The 27,909-nt window shown below is 37.6% G+C and overlaps 1 protein-coding gene across 2 annotated transcripts in view; it reads right to left on the bottom strand.

Annotated features, from left to right (window-relative positions):
• Positions 1 to 27,909, bottom strand: part of SCN9A (sodium voltage-gated channel alpha subunit 9) — a 169,337-nt gene that overhangs the window by 13,283 nt on the left and 128,145 nt on the right. For both annotated transcript variants that reach the window (XM_055572372.1, XM_055572371.1), the window contains 7 exons: positions 25,875 to 25,992; positions 17,397 to 17,551; positions 14,839 to 15,012; positions 10,998 to 11,120; positions 6,613 to 6,894; positions 5,641 to 5,694; positions 4,640 to 4,777 (listed from right to left, as the gene is read on the bottom strand). In XM_055572372.1, the coding sequence (XP_055428347.1) occupies positions 4,640 to 4,777; positions 5,641 to 5,694; positions 6,613 to 6,894; positions 10,998 to 11,120; positions 14,839 to 15,012; positions 17,397 to 17,551; positions 25,875 to 25,992 (1,044 nt within the window). The remainder of the gene's footprint in view (positions 1 to 4,639; positions 4,778 to 5,640; positions 5,695 to 6,612; positions 6,895 to 10,997; positions 11,121 to 14,838; positions 15,013 to 17,396; positions 17,552 to 25,874; positions 25,993 to 27,909) is intronic.

The following is a 27,909-nucleotide window of genomic DNA, read 5'->3' as shown; positions in this document are numbered from 1 at the left end:
CAGAATTGATGCTTTTGAACTGCGGTGTTGGAGAAGACTCTTGAGAGTCCCTTGGACTGCAAGGAGATCCAACCAGTCCATCCTAAAGGAGACCAGCCCTGGGTGTTCACTGGAAGGACTGATGTTGAAGCTGAAACTCCAATACTTTGGCCTCCTGATGTGAAGAGCTGACTCATTTGAAAAGACCCTAATGCTGGGACAGATTGAGGGCAGGAGGAGAAGGGGAAGACAGAGGCTGAGATGGTGAATGGCATCAGTGACTCAATGGACATGAGTTTGGGTGGGCTCCGTGGGTTGGTGTTGGACAGGGAGGCCTGGCGTGCTGTGGTTCATCGGGTCGCAAAGAGTTGGACACGACTGAGCAATTGAACCGAACTGAACTGAACTGAAGGTTGAATAATCTCACACTACAAGAGTAATTACTTCACTGGTTTGTTGTGAGGATCAATTAAGATACTGCATTCCAAACATTCAATAATTATTTATAATTCCTGTGGTTGTTATTAACCTTCCAAATAAGGTTACTGTTACTGAAAAGGGTTGATGTTACTTAGAATTTACTTACATGTACCAAGGTCTGTACTAGTCATTTGTGTAAATACATTGCATACATTTCCCTTTTATAACCTGAACTCATTAATAACTTAAGTTCAAATTTTAGAAGTATATTTTCTGATGAACTATTAAAACCCAATTATCACATAGATTTGTTAAAGATAAAAACAGTATTTATAAGACTTAAGGACTAGTTTCAAAGACTAGTTTGAAAAACTAGTAAAGTGGGGTTGGCTATTAGAAAGAGGTATGGGTATTTGGTGGGCGTCCCAGGTGGCTCAGCGGTAAAGAATTTGCCTGCCAAGTGGGAGATGCAGGTTCGATCCCTGAGTTGGGAAGATCCCCTGGAGAAGGGAATAGCAACCCACTCCAGTATTCTTGCCTGGAAAATTCCATAGACAGAAGAACCTGGTGAGCTACAGTCCATGGGGTTGCAAAGAGTTGGACATGACTGATCAACTAACACTTTGACTTTCACACCAAACCGAGATCAAAGTGTTGAAGTTAAAAAGCACTAAGAGGCCACATTTCATTTTGGATGGGCTTTGCACTCAAACAGAACTTTGGATCCTGACTGCCAATGACCTAGTTCTTGATTTGAGAGCTTGTTTGGAGGTTCTAGCAGGGGAGCGCAGCTACTCGTATACCCTTGACCGAAGACCGGTCCTCCTCTAGCGGGGATGGTCGTCCTCTTCGACCGAGCGCGCAGCTTCGGGAGGGACGCACATGGAGCGGTGAGGGAGGAAGGGGACACCCGCCTAGCCAGCCAGATCAGCCGAATCAACCCTGGCGATCAATGGGGTGACAGATGTCGCAACCAGATCGCCCTCACATCCTAGTTCTTGATTTGAAACAAGCTGTTTACTCTTTATAGGCCTCGGTTTATACATACGTATAAAGGTACCACTTTCATTTGCTTGTTCTATGGATTAGATGAATTCATACACACTTTGTATAGCACAGTAGGCCTCCTACGTAGTAGGTTATTAACTGAAGACAGGTTGTTCCTGTCTTCTTTCATTCTCCAAGTAGGTTGGAAAGAAACTGTAAACTTATTCAGAAAGGGGCAGAAGATAAAAAGCATGTTTCAAATGCAAATGAAACACGGGAAGAATGGTAGGGGATAACAGGAGCTGTCAGGGTTTTGAAATTAGTAATTTTGCCTGATGCTACTGGGAATGGTGTCTATTCATCCCATCTTCCGGCAGTGGCAATTCTTGTTGTAAGAATAATATTTAAAAGCAAGGGGACTAAAGCAGTGAGGGCTGTGGCTGTTCTGTCATGGTCATACTGCTCTTTCTAGATACACGTATAATTCATCCTCTATAGGAAATGCTGCAGAACTATATGTGTGTGCTTATATATCACAGGTACACGTATATAATAACCAAAGTAGGAAAAATAACTACATTGGAAATGAAGGTATAATTTATATTTTTTTCAAGATTATTATTTATTTAAGGTTCTCTGCCTAAAGGCATGAATATATGATAATACTAACTTTGTCAGATATAAAATGTTAGAATGGAACAAGGAATTTAAAAAATTCTTTGAAAAATAAACACCTGTATTCAGAATGTAAGCATAAACAACACAATATTGACTACATTTTCCTTCACCCATGAACAGTCAATCATATCATGAATGACAATTCATTGCAAGTACATCTGTCTTTTCTTAGATACTAAGCCAGTACCTGAAATCACTTCCTCTTGTTATTCTATACCTCATCCTTCTACAGTCTCTTTTCCTGTGGGTGGTGCTACAGCCACAGTAACTCAGTTTACTTTGAGAAAACTGAGACTTCATAGACAGTTTTTTCTCCTGCAAACCACAAACAATACTGTAGATCCTACCCTCTAAAATCTCTTAATTGAATGTATCCCCTATTCTCTAGTGGGCTTCCCAGGTGGCGCTAGTGGTAAAAACCCTCCGGCCAATGCAGGAGACATGACACGGGATTCCACCCCTGGGTTGGGAAGATCTCCTGGAGAAGGGTACGGCGACTCACTCCAGTACCCTTGCCTGGAGAATCACATGGACAGCACAGCCTGGTGGCTATGGTCCACAGGGACGCAGAGTCGGACATGACTGAAGCGACTTAGCACTCACACACACATGTTCTCTAGTGCTGCAAATGACTAATTTGGAGAATGAAGTGTGGTCTGCTGCTGCTGCTGCTAAGTCACTTCAGTCATGTCCGACTCTGAGGCTCCCCTGTCCCTGGGATTCTCCAGGCAAGAACACTGGAGTGGGTTGCCATTTCCTTCTCCAATGCATGAAAGTGAAAAGTGAAAGTGAAGTGGCTCAGTCGTGTCCGACTCTGTGCGACCCCATGGACTGCAGTCCACCAGGCTCCTCCACCCATGGGATTTTCCAGGCAAGAGTACTGGAGTGGAGTGCCATTGCCTTCTCCGAAGTGTGGTCTAGGTAGCAGGTAAAGGAGAGTCTAACCTAGTCTTTGGGCTCTTACAGTCATTCTCGGCATCACTGATAGATTAATTTTTTAAATTAAAGCTGGATTTTATAAATTCTGGGAAAAGAGACCTCAGAGTTGGATCTATGATGCAGCTACTTCTGAGCTATCCAATCATGTGCAAGGCACGTAACCCCTCTGAGAGGTGAAATGAGGATACTATGCCCTCTACACTTACAGAATGTGATGAAGATTACTGTGTAAAGTACTTTACACAGGATCAGACATGTCATCAAATCTTAATAGATGTGTATGTCCTGCTTGTATGTTCTTCCTTAATACTTCAATGACATCAGCTCCTATTGAAAAATATCTAATATGGCTTTTCAGATCTGTGCTCAAGCAAATCAAGACCTCTTGCTATTTCTTTTCTCAAAACTACATCCCAACTGGATGGACTGGTATTTTGCCTGGATTGCTGCCTCCTTTATCATCACTGTGCATGTGCTCAGACATATCTCTGACCTGCTGTGGACTACTTATCCTTTTGCCTCCCCGTTGCTATGTGTCTCTTCATCCATCTTCCAAGGCCTGCTCAATTGTCACATACATCATAAAAATGTTTTAGCTGTATCTAGCTTTCTTCTAACTGCCTATTTATATTTCTTGTTAACTTCTTATTGCATTTATAACTATATCATATTAAAGTATTTGGGGGGTAGAAAGGGGCCTAAATAATATACAAAGTATATAAGATCAACTGCTGCTGCTGCTGCTGCTAAGTCACTTCAGTTGTGTCCGACTCTGTGTGACCCCATAGACAGCAGCCCACCAGGCTCCCCCGTCCCTGGGATTCTCCAGGCAAGAACACTGGAGTGGGTTGCCATTTCCTTCTCCAATGCATGAAAGTGAAAAGTGAAGGTGAAGTCGCTTAGTCATGTCCGACCCTCAGCGACCCCATGGACTGCAGCCTACCAGGCTCCTCTGTCCATGGGATTTTCCAGGCAGGAGTACTGGAGTAGGGTGCCATTGCCTTCTCCGATAAGATCAACTACTGACTATTAAAACCCTATCACATACCAGGTGCATAATTTTGGTAAATCACTCAAAATCTCTGTGCCTTTTCTCATTTATAAGACAAAGTCTATAACAATAATCCCTCTTATGGCTCAGAACAGAATATAGGAACTATTTATGAAAAGCATTTTGAATAAATAATTAGTGCACTGAGTTTTCTTAATCAAGTCTCCACAGGGAACACTGGGGGAAAAAAACCTGAATAGTTGATGTATTGCTTAAAAATAATTAGGACTTTGTGGTCATTTAGTCACTAAGTTGTGTCTAGGTCTTGTGACCCCATGGAGTGTAGCCCGTCAGGCTCCTCTGTCCATGGGATTCTCCAGGCAAGAATACTGGAGTCGGGTGCCATTTCCATCTCCAGGGGATCTTCTTGACTTAGGAATCGAACCCAGGTCTCAGGTATTGCAGGATGATTATTTTCTGTGCAGAGATGAATGAGATTAAGCATATCCATCACTAGATACTAAAAACTACTTGGAAAATTAATGAAATTCTAATGAAGTAATTGACATTAAATTTCACATTATATTTTTTTGAAAAATAATGTTCATGTCTTTCAGGGCAATGACAAAAACTTGAAATACTTATCTTCTTTTTCTGTTGGTTGAAATTATCTATGATGACACCAATGAACAAGTTCAAAGTGAAGAATGACCCAAAGATGATGAAGATGACAAAATAAATATACATGTAGAGGCTGTATTCATAAATGGGCTGCTTGTCTACCTACGGAATTAACAAAAGTTAACGGTATGTTGACAATAAATTCATCATTTTCTTTCTCACATGCTCTGACAAGGAAATTCAAATAGTGCAATCCTAGGTAAACGTAGTTTTACAGAAGCCATAGTGTTGTCAAAGTTCAACATAATCATTCTTAAACATTTATTCAATACTAAATATAATTTTCAAATAACTACAAAGGGCTTATCCACTTTCTTGGATTATAGGACAATGTAGTAAGTAAATTACAATCCGTGTTATTTGTTTCCAGAAAAAACATAAAAGAGATGATATCATGTTTATATAAATTTTGCGTTTTTAAATTTGATTATAGAAATATCTTCACTAGCTTTTGTGATAATATAAACTAGTCAGTAGTTTTCAAAATTCCTTAGTGTGAGACTTATTTCACATTAACTCTTCCAAGGCACTTTAAAATATAAAAGCAGTAACACTGATAAATAAAACATGTTATTTCATTTTTATTTTGATAAATATTTACTGAACACATTACTGCCAGGCTGAACTAAGTTCTCTATTTACATTTTCTAGCTGGATCCAGAGAACAGCCCCATGAGGTGGTGGTGAATTATTTTCTTTTTATAGATCAATAAACAGGCTCAGAGAGATAAAGTGGCTTGCTGCAAGTCAGATGCAAGCTTGTCTGATACAGCAGAGTCACAGAATTTAAGTCAAGCTCTGTTTCCAAATGCCACACAGGTAACTGAGGCAACTACCAGGTGGATTTTCTTCAGTGTGTGTGCCCGTAGCAGGAGCTTCTTGGAGCTGCTGTTTGAAAACAGCCTAACTAAACAAAGAAGCTTTGCAAAATTGTAGAGTTCGGTGTTATGTTTACCAATACTTACGTTAACAGAATCAACTGCTGCATACATAATGTCCATCCATCCCTTAAATGTTGCCTGTAAATATAACATTGATAGAATCTGAATGTAAAGCTCATAGTCTAAAATAGCCATAAAGTAAGTGTATTTAATATTACAACATTTAAGTAATATTAAGTTAGTGAACTATACAGTCATCCCTTGGTACATGCAGGGGGGACTGGTTCCAGGGTACTCCCTGAAGATACCAAAATCTGCCCATGCTCAAGCCCTTGCATCATGTAGATGCAAAGCCATGGATAAAGCGAGCCTATTATATTTCAAGATATCAACTTAACATAAAGATGCTGTGTCAAGAAGAAAAAGAGGGGGGGCACATTGCCAAGTCACGTTCTAAATCTCCGTCCTAGCGGAGGAGGAAATGGCAACCCACTCCAGTGTTCTTGCCTGGAGAATCCCAGGGACGGGGGAGCCTAGAGGGCTGCCGTCTATGGGGTCGCACAGAGTCGGACATGACTGAAGCGACTTAGCAGCAGCAGTGAATTTCCAGATCGTTAGAACTGCCTGTGAGTTTTGTACCTGAACTTTTATTTTTCCAGAGGGGGTGGAGAGTTTTACAACTAAGGAAAGAAGCAATTTTTCTCCATATCTTAAGGACTTTCTGTACCAGTGGCAAGTCCTTCTGATTTCCTTGTAGTGTGAAAGCAGTAGTCCAAAAAATGACTATTCATATTTGGAGCAATTCAGAAGGCACGATGGCAGGGGGTCAGGGGACTCTGAAAAGGTGATGATGGATTAATCGCCTGTAGATCAGTGCAATAGAGCCCATGCTTCTTAACTCATGTTTATAGGCACATGTTCTAAGAAAGACCACTTCTGTTTTTTAAGTCACACGGTACTTTATCTTTAATTTTTAGTTAATAGTTATATGATAATGACAGGTCCTCCATCCAATGTGCACTAAAATATCAAGCATTCATAAAATGAGTCACTTACCACTTGAAGTAGAGACAGGTAACCAAGTCCAACATTATCAAAGTTCACTTTTAGGTTTTTCCATCGCACATTTTGACTAACATTCATAAGCGCAAGACAGGCAGAACGGTTTTCAACTTCACTTGTAGGAAACCGTAATCCATTTGTGGTGTTAATACACTCATAAAACTTGCCAGCAAACAAATTTACTCCCATGATGCTAAATATCAGCCAGAATATGAGACACACAAGTAGCACATTCATGATAGAAGGAATTGCACCGATGAGCGCATTCACAACCACCTAGCATTCAAAAGAAAGAAAAGAAGGATTAGGACCAGTAAGAATGTTAAGTAGGCAACATTAATGAAACATTATGCAGAATTTAAAAAGTTAGAAAAGCTACCCTTACATGTTTAAGACATAAGACTTATTGAATGCCTACTATACGCTCAGCAGTGTGCTAAGCAGGACAAAATGAGACAGGAGTCCTGTGCTCAATGAGTTTACAAAAATACATGAGGATCACACAGTGAAACTATTAGCAACAATACGAAACAATTTACTAAGATTAAATGACAGTTCAAATAAATTAAATAAATAAAAGAATAAACCAAAACCTGATGTATGTAAGGTGAAGTCATAAAATCTGCATGCTCTAGAAAAGAAAGAAATTTATAAATATAAATGATTAAATAAGCAAAATGTACATTTAAAGGTTCATAGTCCTAGAATTACCAGTGCTAAAATTCTTCCATGTAAACCATTACTATATATAAGCTGGAATTAAGACTGGGAATCTTTTTGTGATTTGAACTCCTTAGATTTAATTGGTTCTGCTAGTTATGTGATGGGGCTTCCCAGGTGGTAAAGAACCTGTCTGCCAATGCAGGAGACATAGGAATCTCAGGTTCGATCCCTGAGTCGGGAAGATCCCCTGGAGGAGGGCATGGCACCCTACTCCTGTTTTCTTGCCTGGAGAATTCCATGGACAGAGGAACCTGGTGGGCTACAGTCCATAGGGTCGCAGAGAGTTGGACACGACTGAAATGACTTAGCATGCATGGACACTAGTTATGTGATACATAAATATCTTTAAGACCTTAGGATCCCTGTTTCCTCATCTGCAGAATGAGAGCAATATTTTCAAATTTATTATTCTAACTTTAAAAAGCACTTTACACATAAGCCTTGGCTAAATATAGAGCTAGTCTCAGTTGACACAAAAATGCAATACAGTTTATCTTTCATGCTCCCGTTATTTCTGCTTTTCAGCCATTTCTACTACTACCTTTCACCAATACTTCTTCCTACTGCATGCAACTACTGTAACATTTATCACTCTCCAGATTTTCTTAATTACCTCATCTTTCCAAACTTACTATCTTCTTAAACTCTACCCTGAATTTGGGGACAAATGCATTAAAGACTAACTTGATAAGTAAAAAGCATATGTTCCCTCTTTTTTTTGCAATATGTTGAGCAGGCTCTCAAGATGTTTCCAAAAGGAAAGACATTAAGGATCCCTGATTACTTTTGAGATTGTCTAGAGCAGGAGTTGGCAAATATTGTCTTCAATGTTTTTAGGCTTTGCAGGTTATATGATCTCTGTTGCCACTATTCCATTCTGCCATTGGAGCACAGACCATACGTAAACCAACGGGTGTGGCTATGATCCAGTGGGGCTTCCCGGGGGGCTCAGTGGTAACCAATCTGCCTGCCAATGCAGGAGTCACAGTTTTGATCCCTGGGTTCAGAAGATCCCTTGGGGAAGGAAATGGCAACCCACTCCAATATTGTTGCCTGGAAAAACCCCATGGACAGAGGAGCCTGGTGGGCTACAGTCCATGGGGTTATACAAAGAGTCAGACACAACTTAGTGACTGAAGAATGCAATGTGATCCAAAGAAACTTCCTTTATAAAACAGGCATCCAGCTTGTGGGCTTTGGTTGTTGACTCTTGACCCAGAACTACAGTTACTACCCTGCGATTTCTGGACCTGTAGAGGTTCCATGGGGGCATGAGATTATATGAAAATATTATGGGCATGCTTTGTTTATGGAGATGATTTATACTTTCACAAGAGTTTTATAGTGTACATCACCCTCAAAAGGGTTAGGAAGAACAGGATTAGAGAGTTCAAAGTGGTCAGCTATGATTCAAACCTGCATTTTCACCCTCATTTCCTTTACCCTCCCACTATGCTTATCACCTAGGCATGCTGATCCTTCTAGTCTCTGCTCAAACACACCTTGCCTATGCAACTCTGTCCTTCTCTACCAAGTTGCACCTCTGCCTGGAATGCCCACCTGCCTGTGAGCTAGGCCCATTCTTTCAGTCATGGCTCCAAGGTCACCTCCTTATGAAGCCCCTCCCAGGTCCCCCCAGGCAGCCACTTTCATCTTCACTCCCGTAGCACCGGGTGCCTACTGTTTACAGCAGATGCCACAGAATAACTAATATTCCCCTGTCTATCTCTCCATGGACATTGTCCTGACTCACTCCTGGGGGGCTGGGGTCTATTTACCATTGTATTTCTTTTATAGAACAAAATTTGACTCATAGTTGGTGTTGAAAATGTTTGCTGAAAGAATGCGCATTATGATGGGTCTCTGAGGGAGATGGATATATGTTGTTCTGATGAGAAGCCATTTGGAGAAGTCAATAAGTTCAACAACCTCAAGTCTTTTCAAAGGAAGCTAACTATAAAATGTTTCCAATCATATTCTTAAAAATGACGCTGCATTGTGAAGAAAAGTCCCTTTTTTTTGCCCGGCTAATAAACATAACTAAATAGATACATTTGTCACTCCAAATGCATTAAAACATTCTCCTTCATCCTATTCAGCTGTATTACAGATGAAGAACAAAGAACAGGGTAAAATAATGGAGTGACTTAATCACTGAGGGAAGTAGTTTTGTTGGTCAAAGTATATTCCTTGATCATGAAAATGTCACAAGTGCCCCCCTTGAGTCCAAGGATCAGTGAGAAGTTCTGATGGCAACATTCTATATACTAATGCTCAAAGAGCAAAATTAATGTCAATTCCAATATTACCTTTGTGTATAAAATGAAACATAAATTTTTCAGTTCTTACAGGACAAACAGGAATTGACTTTTACTTATGATATTTTTTTGTATAATCATGATCTCTCATATACATTGGAACAATATGCACTGGATACACTAACTAGTTGAGGTAATAGTCTTAATTAGGTTAGCAGGAATAACAATGAAGATCTGCTAGACTAAAAGACCTCTACCATTCCCCAGAGGCTTCAGATTTCTGAGCCCCACTCCAGAGTTTATCATTCAGCAGATGTAGGGTGCAATCAGGAATTTGCATTTCTACTAAGTTTTCAAATGATGCTGACTACATTTAGAGAAGCAGCAAGCTAGATTAATCTGCATGTTAAATTGTCCAGAGACTACAGAGAGGCAGTCAGATAAATATGTATGATGCAATATAATAAGGATTTTATGTGTTTGAACACATAGGAAGGATGCCCAGTTATACCTGGACAGATAAGGCACATTTAAATTTAGGTCTAAAGGATAAGTAGGAATTTGCTATATTGATGAGTTAGAGTTGAGACAGGGGAGGGAGAAGCATTCCCAGCCAAGAGAATGGAGGCATGAGAAAGCAGGAACCTATCTGGAAAAGAAGAAATTTGATGGGAGTAGCAACAAATGAGGACATGGACTCATTAGAGAAAATAAAGTCACTGTCCTCTTATCCTCTATGTATTTTATGAAGAAGTTGCTGGTTTAATACAGCCCTAAAGCTAGGTTTCTGGTAGTCATTATTTATCTCACCTGGTTTGTTTCTGAAAAATGAATCAGTTGTTAGGCACTATACAGACTAGTGCAAATTAAATTAACTCAGAGCTTCCATTTTCTCAAATATAATTTGGAGATATTTTCATTGAACCATGTATTTCAAGAATGAAATTTAAAGTGATGCCTGATGCTACTTCTCTGTCTTTTCTTATGCTTCCTACCCAGAATGACTCCTTAAAAAATATTATTTAAGCACCTGATACAGGCAAGTTCTTCATGACTTGTATTTGAGAGATGCTGTCAGGACTAATAGTGTCCCCTTCATTTGCATTTCCTACCATAGGAAAGATTTTCATTTAGGAAGGGAAAAGTAACTTATTTGAATCACTGCTTAACAATATAATATGAAGGAGGCATTACTATATTTCATGTACTCTTTGTTAAACAATATGCACTGAAATGTGTGTATATGCACATGTATACACACTTATTTACATAAACAGATCATACATATGTATATATATGCACAGGTATAAACAGTCCATAATTTCTAATTACCCATTTTTCATATTTCATACTCTATTAGGAAATATGAATATATTAGAAAGTTTAGTATTTTCTTACCCTCATTCCTTCAAATCTAGATAAAGCTCGCAGAGGTCTTAAAGCTCTAAGTGTCCGAAGGGATTTAATGGGACCAAGATCTGAGTAGCCAAGAGTGTTTGCAACTAATGTAACCAAAGAAACCTACAAAAAAGAAAATTTTCATTAATCAAAAATTTCATTTAATCATTTCAATTAAATAATAAAGCATGATGAGAACAAGTCAATTTTAAAGATCACTAAGAGCAACCAACAAAGGTCCATCTAGTCAAGGCTATGGTTTTTCCAGTGGTCATGTATGGATGTGAGAGCTGGACTATAAAGAAAGCTGAGTGCCAAAGAATTGATGCTTTTGAACTGTGGTGTTGAAGAAGACTCTTGAGAGTCCCTTGGACTGCAAGGAGATCCAACCAGTCCATCCTAAAGGAGATAAGTCCTGAATGTTCATTGGAAGGACTGATGCTGAAGCTGAAACTCCAGTACTTTGGCCACCTGATACGAAGCACTAACTCATTGGAAAAGACCCTGATGCTGGGAAAGATTGAGGGCAGGAGGAGAAGGGGATGACAGAGGATGAGATGGTTGGATGGCATCACCAACTCAATGGACATGAGTTTGAGTAAACTCTGGGAGTTGGTGATGGACAGGGAGGCCTGGCATGCTGCAGTCCACGGGGTCGCAAAGAATCGGACATGACTGAGCAACTGAACTGAACTGAAGAGCAACTCAACAAGAACAACATGATTTATATATAAAGTTATCTACTAATTGTCTAAAAATTGGTTAAAATAGATGCCTTTTTAAGGAAATAGATTTAAAGGAAAGTTAACCAGAAAAAAAGAAATAGTAGAAGGAAAGTAAGTTATTTCTTATATCTGAATAATAAAATCACATATGCTTTTCATACTTTTGTAGGTTTTTCACTTGCTTATTAATTCTGAACATTTAATTAAAGTAACTATCAAAATTTTAATTGGAATAAAGTCCAGGGTATTTTCTTGGGCTCTAAAATCACTGCAGACGATGACTGCAGCCATGAAATTAAAAGATGCTTGCTCCTTGGAAGAACAGCTATGACCAACCTAGACAGCATATTAAAAAGCAGAGACATCACTTTGCAGACAAAGGTCCGTATAGTCAAAGCTATGGTTTTTCCAGTAGTTATGTACGGTTGTGAGAGTTGGACCATAAAGAGGACTGAGTGCAGAAGAACTAATGCTTTCAAATTGTGGTGCTTAAGAATACTTTTGAGGGTCACTTGGACAGCAAGATCAAACTAGTCAATCCTAAAGAAAATCAACCCTGAATATTCATTGAAAGTACTGTTGCTGAAACTGAAGCTCCAATCCTTTGGTTGCCTAATGTGAAGAGCCAACTCACTGGAAAAGACCCTAATGCTGGGAAAGACCGAAGGCAAAAGGAGAAGGGGGTGGCAGAGGATGAGATGCTTAGATAGCATCACCAACTCAAGGGACATGAGTTTGAGCAAACTCTGGGAAATAATGGAGGACAGAGGAGCTTGACATGCTACAGTCTACGGGGTCACAAAGAGACATGACTTAGTGACTGAACAACAATAGAGAACTGTGTGATTCTAAAGCGAAGTCCAAAGAGTGTGGCATTCACTCAGCCAAATTTATGTCCTAGTATAGAACTTATTCAAAAGTATTCTGAAGACTTATGATTTTGAAATGAGGCAAATTTTCTCCAAGATTTTTCTGCCCTACAGTTTCTCAGAATCAGAAGCAAAGATTTTCCTAGCAATAATTTGTGGGACAAAATCTCAATTGTACTGAAGACATCTGACTAGTAGGTGATCTCACTGGCTTCACAATCAGTACAGTCATACAAGAACTTTGTCATGTTAGACGACCCTCCACAATTACCACAACCAGTGTCCAACAGAAATCTGTGTTCTTATGTAAATTATCTCAGAAGAAAAAACATGGAGAGAAAATCAATACACATTTTGGTAAGCAACAATGAACTCCTCAATGACCTGAAATCTGGAACTGTAAACGCATCCAGTCTTTGAATAAGATCCATTTAAAATATCCATTGTTTCACACTGTGTGCAATAAGAGGCAATGACTAAGAACAATATCTGCAATGCAGTTCATTGGAATTAAGTAATGACTGAAAGATTCAATTTTCCAGGGAAGATTAGGAGCTACTCAAGAGTCAACTTCCTTATGTTTAACTATTAAAGAAGTAGAAAAATTGACCATTTATAAGTTCACTGCTGCTGATGTCAGAAACACAGTGAAGTGATTTTTGAATCAGGATGTGTGGTGAAGTGTTTTGCTTTCACATAGTTAATATACTTCTAAATATCTCACTAAATGTAGGATAACTTTCTTTTTAGGTCCTCATGCTATATATCCTGCATTCCTAACTAATCCTCATATCACTTTTAAATTCACCTAATCTTTCAGGTCCATTAGTTTCCACTTAAGTATGTTTAAAAGATAGGTGTACTTTTAAGTTAGAATAATAAATGTTCTTTTTTTTTTAATAAGCAAAAATAAAGTTTTAAAATGTCTATTATAATCAGAATAACCCCTAAGGAAATGGTTAACCTGATCTCCAAACCATTGCTGAGTGAGTGCTATTACATTGAATATATGCACATTATTGAGAAAATTAAATGCAGTCTGTAATTGAGAACATCTACATATATGCACATATTTATCTTTCTACTTATGTATACATGTATATAAGCATGATATATGCCCCTCCTGATGAATAATGGTCAGTCAAGAAAGTTTCAAATAATCAGGAAACTTGCAGATATCAAACAAGCCCATCCTCTGAATATCAAATCATGAGTGGTTCTAAAAGCTGAATATGCACCAGAATCATCTGGAGGGTTTGTTACCACGGTTTTGCTGGGTCCCAACACCATTGTTTCTTATTTAGTAGGACTTAAGTGGGTCCTGAGAATTTGCATCTTTGACAAGTTCCCACCCACACGTGCCAAAAATGTTAGTTCAGGGATTACACTTTAAGAGCAACTGTGCTAGATAGATAAATTTGTTTTTGAGATAATAAAAAAAAAATCTCAACTCCTCCCCTAAATCCACATGCCTAGATGTGTATGAATATTGTGAATATTGAGTAGAGTTTTGCTCTGTTGCATTATTAAGACATTTTATAAACATACACATATATATTATAGATATTATATGTATATATAATTTATTTAGCTTTTTGAAAAATATTTAAAAAATCCAAATTGAAGCTATATAACTTTCCTGAATTCTGCATATTACATACTCCAAAATATTGAGAATCACACTTCAGATTTTCAAAATACAAATTCCATTATTAAATAGCCATATCCCTTTATTAACTAAAAATAAATTCAACTCTGCTTATAAACTTTTTTTCTTAAACTGAAAGATGAAAAGAGTAAAGTTTGGGATAATATTTTAAGAAGTTTGTGAAGATTTTAAATATTTTATAATAATTTTTAGAAGACTCAATAATTACAGGTTAAGAGAAAAGATCTACATTCTTTCTGTTACTTCTTATTTTGGCTAGCCTTTCTTTAAAACTATTATACTGCAAAAGCATTCATCTTACCATTCATTTTTCTAGGCAGTAACTATGTAACATATATATTAAAAAGGTGAATGAAAAAAATCAAATATGAAATTATTAGTATAAGTATCAAAAATAAAATTTCTCAGAGGAAGTCTGAGAGAACACAGGAGATTATAAGGTATAGCTATGCCTTGGAAAAAACTGTTTCTTGCATATCACCTATCTAAATATGATTAATATATAGCATTAGTGAGATTTTCCAGAGCTCTTATTATTAAGAATAAACCCTCTTTAAAATTTACTCAAAAGTACCTACATCGACAATTAAGAAATCCAGCCAACACCAGGCATTGGTGAAATAGGTTTTGTAACCATATGCTACCCATTTTAGAAGCATTTCCAGAATGAAGATATACGTGAATATCTTGTCAGCATACTCCAGGATAATCTTAATGTTCTTTTTCTTTTCAATATATATATCTTCAAAAGCCTGTGAAAATAACATTCGAATTTAAATTCAGTACAACTTAAAGCTTATGATTCAAGACCAAAACAGGAAATGAAATTCTGATAAAGAGATCACTGACATATTATGCTATTATGGGCTGCTGACTTTCTTCTGGTTTACAGTCACAGTGGAACCCATGTGCTTCCCAGGTGGCGCTAGTGGCAAAGGGAAAAAAGAAAGAAAGTCTGTTGCTAAGTTCCCTACTCTGCAATCCCACGGTCTGTAGCCCTCTGTCCATGGGGTTCTCCAGTCAAGAACACTGGAGTGGGTTGCCATTTTCTTCTCCAGGAGATCTTCCAATCCAGGGAATCAAACCTGGGTTCCTGCATCTCCTGTATTGCAGGCAGATTTTTTTTTTTTACCACTGAGTCACCAATCTGCCTGCCAATGCAGGTAGATGTAAAGAGATGCCAGTTTGAGCCCTGGGTTGGAAAGATCCTGAATCCTGCAGGATTGAGAGACCTATCCCATTCTCATCCACTCCAGTATTTTTGCCTGGAGAATCTCATGGACAGAGGAGCCTGGCCACAGGCCACAGGGTTGTAAAGAGTCAGGCACAACTGAAGCGACTTAACACTCAAGCACACGCAAGTGTAACATTTAGTTCTCATCAGTACAGGTGGCTGGTCACCAGAGGTCAAGAGAAATAGGGTGCAAAAAAATGAAATTACTATAGTCCTATAAAAGAACCATGATCTCTGACTCTTTCAGTGATTTCCACTATCTGACATCCCTACACTCTCCTGCAAACTAGTAAGTCCTAATAATTTAAGACATGATTCCAGGGTCAGCCCCTCCTATAAATCTCTCACCCTGCACTCTTCTTCAAGCCAGCAGTAGGATTTACAGCCTCTCCTTTAACTCTTATGTGTTTATGAATTCTCAGTACCTAGCTCTATGTCAAGAACACAGCAGGAAAGGTTTGTGAAATCAAGTGCTGTAGCTTAATAGGGCTATAGAGCACAGAAGATGGTTTCTTTCTTTGAATTTTTCACCAACCCTTTATCATTCATTAAAAGCTTCAGCTCTACTAATATCTGTTATATTCATTCCATCAATGTGACACCTTTTGATCCTTCCCAAGAACTTTCAGTGAGTGGTAGATGATGATACTGTGGTTACAGCTGCAAACTTCTTGAGAAATAGTTTGAAAGGACTTAAAGAATTGAGTTAACTGAAGCCATTGAAAATGACTGCTGACCTAGACAGGTCTAAAGGATTAGAATTTTCTCTTTTAAGTTTAAACAATATTCACCTTGTTGGAGAAAATTAAAGCAAAAGGACCTTTATCTTTAGTGGTTAACAGTGGTCTACTTGTCCACAGTTATGGACTTGTGCCATTCTTATTCTTCTTATTCCAAGTTTTTCTATAAATACTTTAAAAATAATCTTTAGCACTTTTTACAAATGGTGATGGACAGGGAGGCCTGGCGTGCTGCGATTCATGGGGTTGCAAAGAGTCGGACACGACTGAGCGACTGATCTGATCTGATCTGATCTGATTGTTAATACTGAGGAAAACACAGAAGTTGGGATACAGAGAATGGACAGACCTACTAAGATGCTGAGAGAAGGTTCTAGCAGTTGGCAGAGTTTCTGAATGACAATGGAAGTGAAATGCAAGAATTAAAGTCAGGCCCTCAGGACTTTCTTGCTTCCCTTCTCTAAGTCAAGAAAAAGTTCAGGGAGCCTCTAACTCTCCCAGATCCTTTTCAAATCTCATATAAAGTGCTTAACACATGTATAAGAATGAGACCTATCCCATTCTCATCCTAAAACTACAGTATTTTCTCTTATGCCAGATGCTTCATAAGTTGACACTGTTTATCTTTTTCACAGTATCTCTGGTCACCACCCACCTCCCTGGATTTGCTCTTCCTCCCACAACACTTTCTACAGTTTGACAACTTTCAATTTCCTAAATGTCTCATGCTATTTCATGCTTCATTCCCCTCAAGCCACCTTCCTGGCTGGAAAATTCCTATTCATCTTTCTGGATTTTGCAAAATATCATCTACCTTTCTGAATTCCCAAGCAGACGACTCTTCTTGCTCCAGAGCTTAAACGTGCATGTACTTCACTTACAGACATATCCCAGTTCTGTATCACTCGTGCCTCTTACTTCCCTAAAGCTCTCTGATCTCCTTGAGAAAAGTCTGTGGGTCTTAAACATCATTGCATTCCAGGAGGAAGAATAATGCATGGCATGTAGTAAATATTTACTAAGGTAACTAACATGTTGTCCTTTACTGATCAGAGGGATTAATTTTTAAGTAAAAAAAAAAATGCCACAATATTTTTAACTTCCAACACATTTATTAAAAATAATGACCATCCATTTAAGCATTAGGTGTCAGATCACTTACCAGAGCACCACTGCTGAGCAAGATCATGAGAACAATGAAGCTTTCAAACCAACTGTGCTCAACTATCCTGAAGCAGGTTTTCCTGATGTTCCACCAGATTTTTCCTTTCCCTGATTCTATGTTAACTTGACAGCATGGGAACCTCTGTACGCAACCTGGCAAGAAAGACATGCATGTAAGATCTGGATATTCAGAATAAATAAAATACTTAAGAAATATTATTTAATGCAAAGTGCTCCCTATGATAATTCCTCAACCAAATAATTTCAAGCACATCTGAAGCTTCAAATAATTTTAACTTGGGTGTTGGTTTTTCTTATCTCCTAAATCTCCATGGTGTTTTCTTAATATTTGTCAGTAATTTCTAACTTGGATATATTTGTGTTTTCTATATTTCCCTAGTTCCTCATCAACCTCTTCTACAGTATTTAAACCACATACTGTTATTATTGCAGCCCTAATACAATCCTAATCCTGATACACAATGAGCAGTAAATAATGATTGGTGAATCAATATAAATCTCAAGATAATACTGCATTTCATGACCTTCTTGATGTGAATTTAGTCTACAATCTGGTGCTGCTTCAACTCCTCTATAAAAAAGCACTTTTGAGAAACAGCATTCTAAGTAATATTTTAAAAATTAGTGGAAGGACCTATACATTCAGTTCAAAAGAAAGAGATCTTGATTATAAGATGCAGATAAAACTTTCAAATAATGTAAGTTAAAAACCAATTTGACTTTGGAATCACAGATGTAAAACATACTTCTATAAAAAAAAACTGAGGAATTTTTAAAGTTGTTTTTATTCATTCACATCCTTATCAAACATTTATTGAGCAAGCATTTTACTCAGCTGTGTACATAGTTTCTTCTTCTTATGGAATCTACTTTTGGCTTTTAGTTAGGCAGCTAGATATAGAAATAAATGGCTACAATAGGATAAAGCAACTAAAAGGACAGATATGCCGGGGTTATTTTTGGTAGCATGGAAGACATTCACCTAAGCTGGCTTAATTTGTTGAAAAAGTAAGGTCAGAGGAGGTTTTCTGGAAGAGGTGTATTAAATCAAAGTGTTAGTCAAGAAGAGTTTGGGTGGAATTCCAGCCAAGAGGCAGCAAAATGTGTACAGGGATTATTTCAGAACTGTGATGTATTTCAGAACTGTGATGTATTTCAGAACTATGATATATTTCAGAACTGTGATGAAAGCAAAGTGTACACAAGAGGCACGGATGAGAGATGAGGCAGAGAAATTGGTCAGATTATAGAAAGTATTTTCCCCCACCGTAAGTAGTTTGGTCTATATCCTATATTCTAATGAAGGGTAAGTGAAGGGTTGTAGGTAGAGAATTATATAGGAAGATCATAATTTAAATAGACATCTCCAACAACTGTGGAGGATAAGCTGGAAGAGAAGAAAAAAGAGGGATGGGGAGGTACAAAGAAAAACCCAGACTAGAAAACCATTTAGGGTGCTGGTTCAGTATCCCCAACAAGAAAAATAGATTAGGGTAGCTTTTGTTAGGAACTAGAGCAGTAACAGAGTCAAGACATATTTGGTATAATCAGTGGATTTGCTGACTGACTGGATATGGGATGTAAGAAGAAGGGAGAAGCCCAGACAACTGTGAGGATGTCAGCAATGAATGAAGACCACAGAAGCAGGAGCTGTTTGGGGTGGTAATGAGTTTGAGATGCTGGTGAAATCTCTAAGCACAGAGGTCCTGTAGATATTTGAAGGTGTGAATCTGTGAAGTTTAAAGGAAAAGTCTGGGCTGGAAAAGAATGTGAAGGAATCATTAGCATGTATGTGTCAGCTGAGATCAGGATAGTTGTTAAGGCCACACAAAAAAAGTATTTAGGGTAAGAGAGAAAAGGGGCAAGTCTGGAACATTCTGGAACAGCTATATTAAGAGAATTCAAAGGTATGCTGGAACTAACTCACATTGGTCTTGACAACTTATTGTTAAATTGTCAGGAAAATTTTGCTAGCCTGTTGTTAAATGCAGCTGTTATCAAAAATTAAAATGTATAAACCTAAAAGTATAACTTTAGAAAAGGTAATAAATACTAAAAACATACTACTCTAATAATTTTACTACAATTTACTATTGGTGAAAAGCAGAGACATTACTTTGCCAACAAACGTCCATCTAGTCAAGGCTATGATTTTTCCAGTGGTCATGTATGGATGTGAAAGTTGAACTGTGAAGAAAGCTGAGCACCGAAGAATTGATGCTTTTTAACTGTGGTGTTGGGGAAGACTCTCGAGTCCCTTGGACTGCAAGGAGATCCAACCAGTCCATTGTGAAGGAGATCAGCCCTGGGATTTCTTTGGAAGGAATGATGCTGAAGCTGAAACTCCAGTACTTTGGCCACCTCATGCGAAGAGTTGACTCACTGGAAAAGACTCTGATGCTGGGAGGGATTGGGGGCAGGAGGAGAAGGGGACGACAGAGGATGAGATGGCTGGATGGCATCACTGACTTGATGGACGTGAGTCTGAGTGAACTCCGGGAGTTGGTGATGGACAGGGAGGCCTGGCGTGCTGCGATTCATGGGGTTGCAAAGAGTCGGGCACGACTGAGCGACTGAACTGAACTGAATGCTCTTGAGCATCTTTATGTATTCTACCTGGTTGGTAGAAATATGTTACACTGTTGGGCTACTGTGTGTCTCTTTTCAACTCCACATGCAGCAAAGTGACACCAGTAGTTTGAAATGAGTCATGGTGGGAATCTTTACAAAAGTTATCAAGTGCTATAAATCAAGGCTTGCTGATTTTCTAGAGTAGACTAAGACAGTGATGGATAAAATGTTAATAAAACAGTAAAAGTTATGTATGTTTGCAGCCATTACACCGTGAATAGCATGAAAAACTTGAGGAAATATTCCTTCATTGCTCAAATCCTATTATCTGATTCAGCTAAAATTTGTTCACATCACTGATGAATGAGTCAAGTTCTGACAGGAAGTCTGTTTCATGTTACTGATTAATGTAAATGAAAATACCAAGCAACCTTCAGGTTAAAACTATTATTGTTTATCAATTGCAATCATTGTTATAAATTTAAAAAATTGACAAAATTCACACTCTGTGAGAATAGCTATATGGAATAGTCAATGAAGGATGTTGATTATATTATTATTTGTAAATTGTGTACCACATATCCTTTACATCAACAGAATATGGTAAACTGATGGCAGTACGTATACCATTTTTTTTTTTTTCTTGGAGAACTGGTTGTTAAACATTTAGCTGTACATCACTGGGATAGGCGGAAGAAAAGAAAACCCTGAAGGAAATGACAGAGTTGGCGGTGGGGGAAATGTACAAGAGGCTGAAGTAAAAGAAAAGTTAGAAAGTAAGAAGTTTCATGAAGGACTGTGAACAGAGCTATGACCAAGAGAGGCTTAGGGAAATAACAATTGAAAATTTTTAAAATTAAAACTGATTAAAGAATAAACAATCAAAATTACTTTAAAGAAAAGAATGAATTTAAAAAGAGGTACTACAGTTAATTCTTCTCTTAAAAATCTTAGACGTAAAACCTCATTTGGAGGGAAAGTAGAATTGGGAGAGCAAAAATGAACAGTGCTTTCAGATACTTGTTTCAGAAGTTTCAGTTCAGTTCAGTTTAGTTGCTCAGTTGTGTCCGACTCTTTGTGACCCCATGAACCTCAGCATGCCAGGCCTCCCAGTCCATCATCAACTCCCAGAGTTCACCCAAAGTCATGTCCATCGAGTTGGTGATGCCATCCAGCCATCTCGTCCTCTGTTGTCCCCTTCTCCTCCTGCCCCCAATCCCTCCCAGCATCAGGGTCTTTCCAATGAGTCAACTCTTCTCATGAGGTGGCCAAAGTATTGGAGTTTCAGCTTCAGCATCATTCCTTCCAAAGAAATCCCAGGGCTGATCTCCTTCACAATGGACTGGTTGGATCTCCTTGCAGTCCGAGGGACTTAAGAGTCTTCTCCAACACCACAGTTCAAAAGCATCAATTCTTCGGTGCTCAGCTTTCTTCACAGTGCAACTCTCACATCCATACATGACCACAGGAAAAACCATAGCCTTGACTAGACGGACCTTTGTTGGCAAAGTGATGTCTCTGCTTTTTAATATGCTATCTAGGTTGGTCATAAATTTCCTTCCAAGGAGTAAGCGCCTTTTAATTTCATGGCTGCTTTAAAAATAATTTCCTTGTCTATCAAGCAATATATTTCATTAAAATATTGAGCCTATCAAGTAATAACTTCATATAATCATAAACTGTATGTCCTGAAACAACATAGCTAGAATTTTAATGAAATATATTTTTTGGACAATGAACTGTACTTCTTTTATGATTCTGTAGTGACATTAGTTCACTGATTCTTAATAGGAGGTAAGTCTTAGTAAATAATTTTCAGCTTTATAGAAATGTAGCAAGTGATGTTTCCCCCAAGTCTCTGACATTTTTCCTGGCATGTATATTTTATGTGTTCTTGTCCTTTCTGGGAACTTTTAAGTTCTGGCATCTCCTGCATTGACAGGCGGATTCTTTACCACCGAGCCATCAAGGAAGCCCCAAGAAGATTTTACCATTTGGGATTTATTTTTGTCAGAATTTAGATTGAAGAGAATATTATTCTTATGATTCAGGTAGGAAAAGGCACTATATATTCTAATTAGAAAAGTAGATTAACCTTTTATCTGAGATGAAGGTGCATAAATATTTTCCTCAGGATTTATCATACCTCACAGAGTTTCTCTCTTATTTTGAGACAGGAGTGCAAGACCACTGCCTGTTTGACCATTATAGTATATCCCAAGATGTTTCCAACCTAGCTGGTTAGCAACGGAATCACACTTTCTTTTTTAAAAGGACTATTAATTAAATGTAAACATAACAGAGAACCTCTCAAACATTTTAATGGGTCCCCATGGGTAAATGCTATTCCTTTTGGGTGGTTTCATTTATTTGCTCTTATGAGCCATTACATAAAATCTCCACTTGGTTTCATCATGTTAAACTAACGCTTTCAAATAAAAAAGAAACCACAGACTTCTTCTAAGACAGTATATCCATTAATAAAAATGTAACAGCATGATCAGTATAATTAATGTAAAAACTGATTAGAAAATGTCTTTTTTTAAACACTTAAAAAATTATAAATCCTTTAAAAGAAATGTTTTGTCCATATTTTCCTTCCAAAAAAAAAAAAAAAAGACAAAATAGGCACAGAAGAGTTAGTTATTGTGTTATCAAAGTTAGGATTAGTTATTAGCTATTTTTTAGGAAGTTGAACTCAGAACACTTGAGGGCAGAGCTGAGTTAGTGCCTCCTATCAAATTAATAGAAAACACATCCTTTTAAGGAAGAGTGTATCCTTCTCACACCCTAATCCTGATTTTTTGATTTACTAATTGTTTAATCCAACAGAAGTACAATATAAAACCAAGCAGAACCAAAGAGTCATGTCATGCTCATAATTATACAGATTGCAAAGACATTTAGAATTAAGGATAGTAAAGAATGGTACTAGAACTGGGGAAGGAACCTGAAGTCTTGAATTGTAACGCTAATGACACAGAACTAAAGAAAGACACAAAAGAAGAGGGAGGAGAAAAAGGTGAAGAGGAATAAGGTGCAAACTGATAAAGTGGTAGTCATGAAGCTGAAAAGGCTCAATGGATTTGTTAGTGTTCGTCTTCACCAAAACACAATTATTCTGACTTAACTCACACATTTGCCTTGATTTTTCTGCTGCCATTCAGGTAACAAAAACCTGTGAAGGCCAAATACTGCTCTAAATTGGCATTGATTCTAGCTCAACGCTTGTCAGCCAATCACAACTTGGTCAGGGTCATTTCTACTATAAGTAAACAAACTGTGGATTTCCCATGGAGACCAAGCCCGCTCATTTTTAACCCTTCATGTGGAGACTATGTATTTCTCGGAGGCCCCAAGCTTGGAGTCATCTTTGACTCTTCTAAAGAAAAGAAAGCTTTAACACCCAACATCTAATCCATCAGCAAATCCCTTCAGCTTTAACTTCAAAATATATTCAGACACTCATACTCCCACAGTAGTTTTAATTTCCCATCACTTCTCACCTGGGTTACTGCAGGAACATTCAGAGGTTTTCCAACTTTGGCCCTTGCTACCCACCCATCTGCTTATAAGATGGCATGTTGTGAGACTTCTAAACAAGATTCTTATGTTTTTTCAATACTCTTATGATCTGGCCTCTGTTTCATCTCTAACCTCATCTTTTACCAATCTTCCCACCTCTCAATCTGTTCGACTCATACTGGCCCCTTGATTTTGTTTTCAAATGTGCATATCCCCACTTTAGGGCATATGCCTTCCTTATTCTGCTTGAAACAGTCTTCCTTCATATATCTGCTTCAATTTCCTTTAGGTCTCTGATCAAATGTTATCTTTTTAGAAAGTCCTTCTCTGATCACTCTACTTATATCGTAGTAGGCTTCTACCTCTTGACCTTGGTACTCCCATTTTCATTTTACTTCTCTAGAGCACATATTGCTTATCTGATCTACTACATACTTACATATTTCATTTGGGTAAGAAACTTTTTTCTTTTTTTCAACTGCTCTGTCTAGTGGTCAGGCCTGGGCCTGGCAGAAAGTACTTAATAATTATTTGGTGACTGGATAAAATAAGTAGATAAGCTGAAGGTTGCCATTGCTCATTGGTTGCCCTGTTTAATTCATCAGGCTGAACCTCTTACCCTAGCAGGTCCAATGAGTATAAAGTCTCTAGTGGAACACAGCTGCTCAAAATGATATAACTAAGAGATGTGTGTTTGCTCATAGATTTTCTTTGGTGTTCTGGTCATTAAAAAATATATTTATCTATTTATTTAAATTCTTATTGAGGAGAACATACATACAGTATAGTATATATATTTTAACTATATAGATTAATATTTTCATGTAATAGCCATGTCGGTCATGATATAACACTTTTCAAGCACCCAGAAATCATCGTCATGCCCTTTCCCAATCTGTACCTCCTAAAGGTAAGTATTAGTCTGACTTCTACCTCTGTAGACTGATTTTGCCTATTCTTCTTTTGGGCTTCCCAGGTGGTGCTAGTGGTAAACAACTTGCCTGCCAATGCAGGAAACACCAGAGACATGGGTTTGATCCCTGGGTTGGAAAGATCCCCTAGAGGAGGGCATGGCATCCCACTTCAGTATTCTTGCCTGGAGAATCCCAGGGACAGAGGAGCCTGGTGGGCTACGGCCCATAGGGTTGCAAAGAGTCAGACATGATTAAAGCGACTTTGCATGCAAACATTCTTCTCTTATTCTGTCCATTTTTTTCAGCTTTATTGAGATAATTGACAATTAAAACTTTAAGTTATACAGCTTGTAAATATGTTATGTTTACACTGTGAAATAATCACCACAATCAAGCTAATTAAATTGCCATCTCTTCATATAGTTACCAATGTCTTCTTTTTTTGGGGGGTGGGTAATTAAAAACATATAAGATCTACCCTTTTGTGTATTTAAGTACACCATAAAGTATTGCTAACTATAATCATATTGTTGCCTGTTATATTTTCAGAATGCACTCATCTTACACAACTGAAACTTTGGTTTACAGTGTATTTTCAGTGTTGAAGGCTACAATTCATTGAAAATGTGTTTCTGTAATATGTCTTATATACTAGACTCAAATTCGAGTTGTGAATTTGAAAAGTTATGAATATCTCAAAGTTGTAAAAGTATTCTCACTGGTATTTTATAGGATTAAAATAGCCTTTGTAAAGTTTGATCTCAGTAAAATAGCACCTACAGTCTGAAATAGTTTAGCATTAATACTTTCCACAGAGGGTTTGCTGCTGCTGCTGCTAAGTCACTTCAGTCGTGTCCAACTCTGTGCGACCCCATAAACGGTAGCCCACCAGGCTCCGCCGTCCCTGGGATTCTCCAGGCAAGAACACTGGAGTGGGTTGCCATTTCCTTCTTCAATGCATGAAAGCCAAAAGTGAAGTGAAGTCGCTCAGTCGTGTCCGACTCTTAGCGACCCCATGGACTGCAGCCCACCAGGCTCCTCGGTCCATGGGATTTTCCAGGCAAGAGTACTGGAGTGGGGTGCCATTGCCTTCTCCGGATGATACCCTTAAATGCCTTTAATAGGGATACTTCTAAAGGAAACTCCATGTGTTTTGCTTATAGTACTAATTTGAGCAAACACAAATTTCCATTAATCGGGTATCACACTTATTTGCTTCTCTCAAAAAATGGCAGTGCTTTACAGCATAACACACTGCCATTCTAAATTACTATTAGTAGCATAAGTGTGGAAACAGAAGCCTAGTCAAAAAGCCATGACTAAATCAGCATGGAATGGAGTCTTCTGACAGTTTATTCATCAATCCCAAGTAAGCATTAGGTTTTAAGACTGAGGCCCAAACATTAACAAATGGATGTTAAGTGAGGTCTCAATTTTTCTCTTACCATCAGTAAAACAGGCCTCTGGCTCATCTGAATTTACAGGCTCAGCCTCTGCCTCTTCTTCTCCAGGCACAGGGTTATCAACTGTGCTGCACTCTGAGGAACTTGATCGGTTCAGCCTCTAAAAAGAAATCACCACCCCACCAGAGAGTTCATTTAGGGTTCAATGCAAATCTCTTGTTAAAAACCATATTTGATCATCAGAGTCATGCAAAGTGTTATGAAAAAAAGATTAACAATACGATGGCCATAAAAACATATAAACATACACTGAGGTCAGGTCACCTTACAATGCATCTATGCTTGATCTTTCTATCTACACATCCTGTGCAAAATACATTTCATTATTTTTAGTATGTCAACAATTATTAGGACAGAATTAGCCTGAAGGTACAATTTTTATGTAAACTATAACATTTGCAAAGTATTGACCACACCTTTGTTTTATGTTTAATATAAGTTTATATATATAAGTAATTACTATTTTAGAACAACTAAGACCTTAACAGCAATAATATACAAATGCCAAATTGCCAACACCTGATAATGGAAAGGTATGATCTGACAATTGGCAGAAAAAGCTTGTTGATACTTAAAATTTAAAAAAATTATAAAATTAGTGTAAAATGAAATCCAAACATATTTTTTCTATCATTGCTTGGATTTAAGAATATGTATCAGGATGATATAGATAGAAGGCCTTTCATCAAAACAAACAAAAAAGTCAAATACTGTATCAGAATCAGAATGTCAACGTCTATAGCAATTATTCATCATCACCTATCTTAGTGATGGAATTTCAGGATATAGTAGAAGAGATCATAACTATTATTTATAATGTCAAGAGATAGTGGCTACTAAAGCACGCACCACATGCAAAGTCTGAAACAAAGATTCCATGAAATTGAACACGGCAGACCAACACATGAGAGGAATGAACTCATTGTCGTTATGATCATGAAACTGATCATAACACAAACAGGCTTTTTCCCACCCAGGACTTTGTGATCAAACAGGATGCTTACGCACACACAGATACACAGAAAGTTTTCGAAAAAATACATACAGCAACTGTAGCAAAACTCTGTCAGACTTTCCTAAAATTATTTTATAATGGAGCAGCACATCAATGGAAGAGTTCAATTTTCATTCTCATTTGCTAAATGACATGTGATTATTGGAAACTACTAGTTACTACAGCATGTAGTCTCTTATTAAGATTACAGCTTTACTTGTTTTTTTTAAAAGAATAATTCCAAAAAAATGCAAGTTTTAAAAAGGAGAAAATTCTTATTTCATTTAGACTTATTCTTCAGTCTCCTGAATTGCATTAAGATCACAGGCCCAGCCTAGACTATTAACTTTTAGTGAATGACTTGGAAGCTAAAAGTGTGCTTTATGGGTACCACATTATATTTTCAGCACTATTATTACCACACAGTATTCAACATCAGTAAAAAAAGGCATTGATAAAGTAATGAGCATAAGCAATGAAGTAAGGAAAGCTATTTGTATAACTGAAGTAAAGAACTATGAATACTCTATTAAAATTAATACTTCTAATCTATATTAGCATAGAAGTATTTTTCCCACAATGTCAAAGATTTTAAAAATATTATGAATTAACAATATCAATATAAAATTTCATTTAAGAAGTAGGTTATTTAAACTCATTGTATTCATCTAAAATTACTTTAAAGCAAATACAAATTAATTATAAGACTGGATATTCCATAAGACTTAAGGTTTTAAAATATATATTACTCCTGGAAACAATGGGGAAATTTGTAATTACTAATATGTCCTATTGTGCCAACTACCACAAAAACCAATTTTAAGTACCATATCCAAAGACTACAATTATTTGATACCCTCAATTTTGACCTTTAAACTGCAAGTGAACCATCATTAGGGACATGAAAGATAAGACACTTTGATTCTGTGGAGCTAAAATCAAATACTGCCATCCTGAAAAAAAGTTACTGTCTTGGATTTGAGGCAAAGCAGTGGGTGAAACAGTTGATAGAATAAAAAACTC

Source organism: Bubalus kerabau, chromosome 3, assembly GCF_029407905.1.
Source record: "Bubalus kerabau isolate K-KA32 ecotype Philippines breed swamp buffalo chromosome 3, PCC_UOA_SB_1v2, whole genome shotgun sequence".
NCBI classification, from domain to species: Eukaryota; Metazoa; Chordata; class Mammalia; order Artiodactyla; family Bovidae; genus Bubalus; species Bubalus kerabau.
The sequence above is the reverse complement of the archived record's forward strand: the minus strand, read 5'-3'. Positions and strand labels throughout refer to the sequence as shown.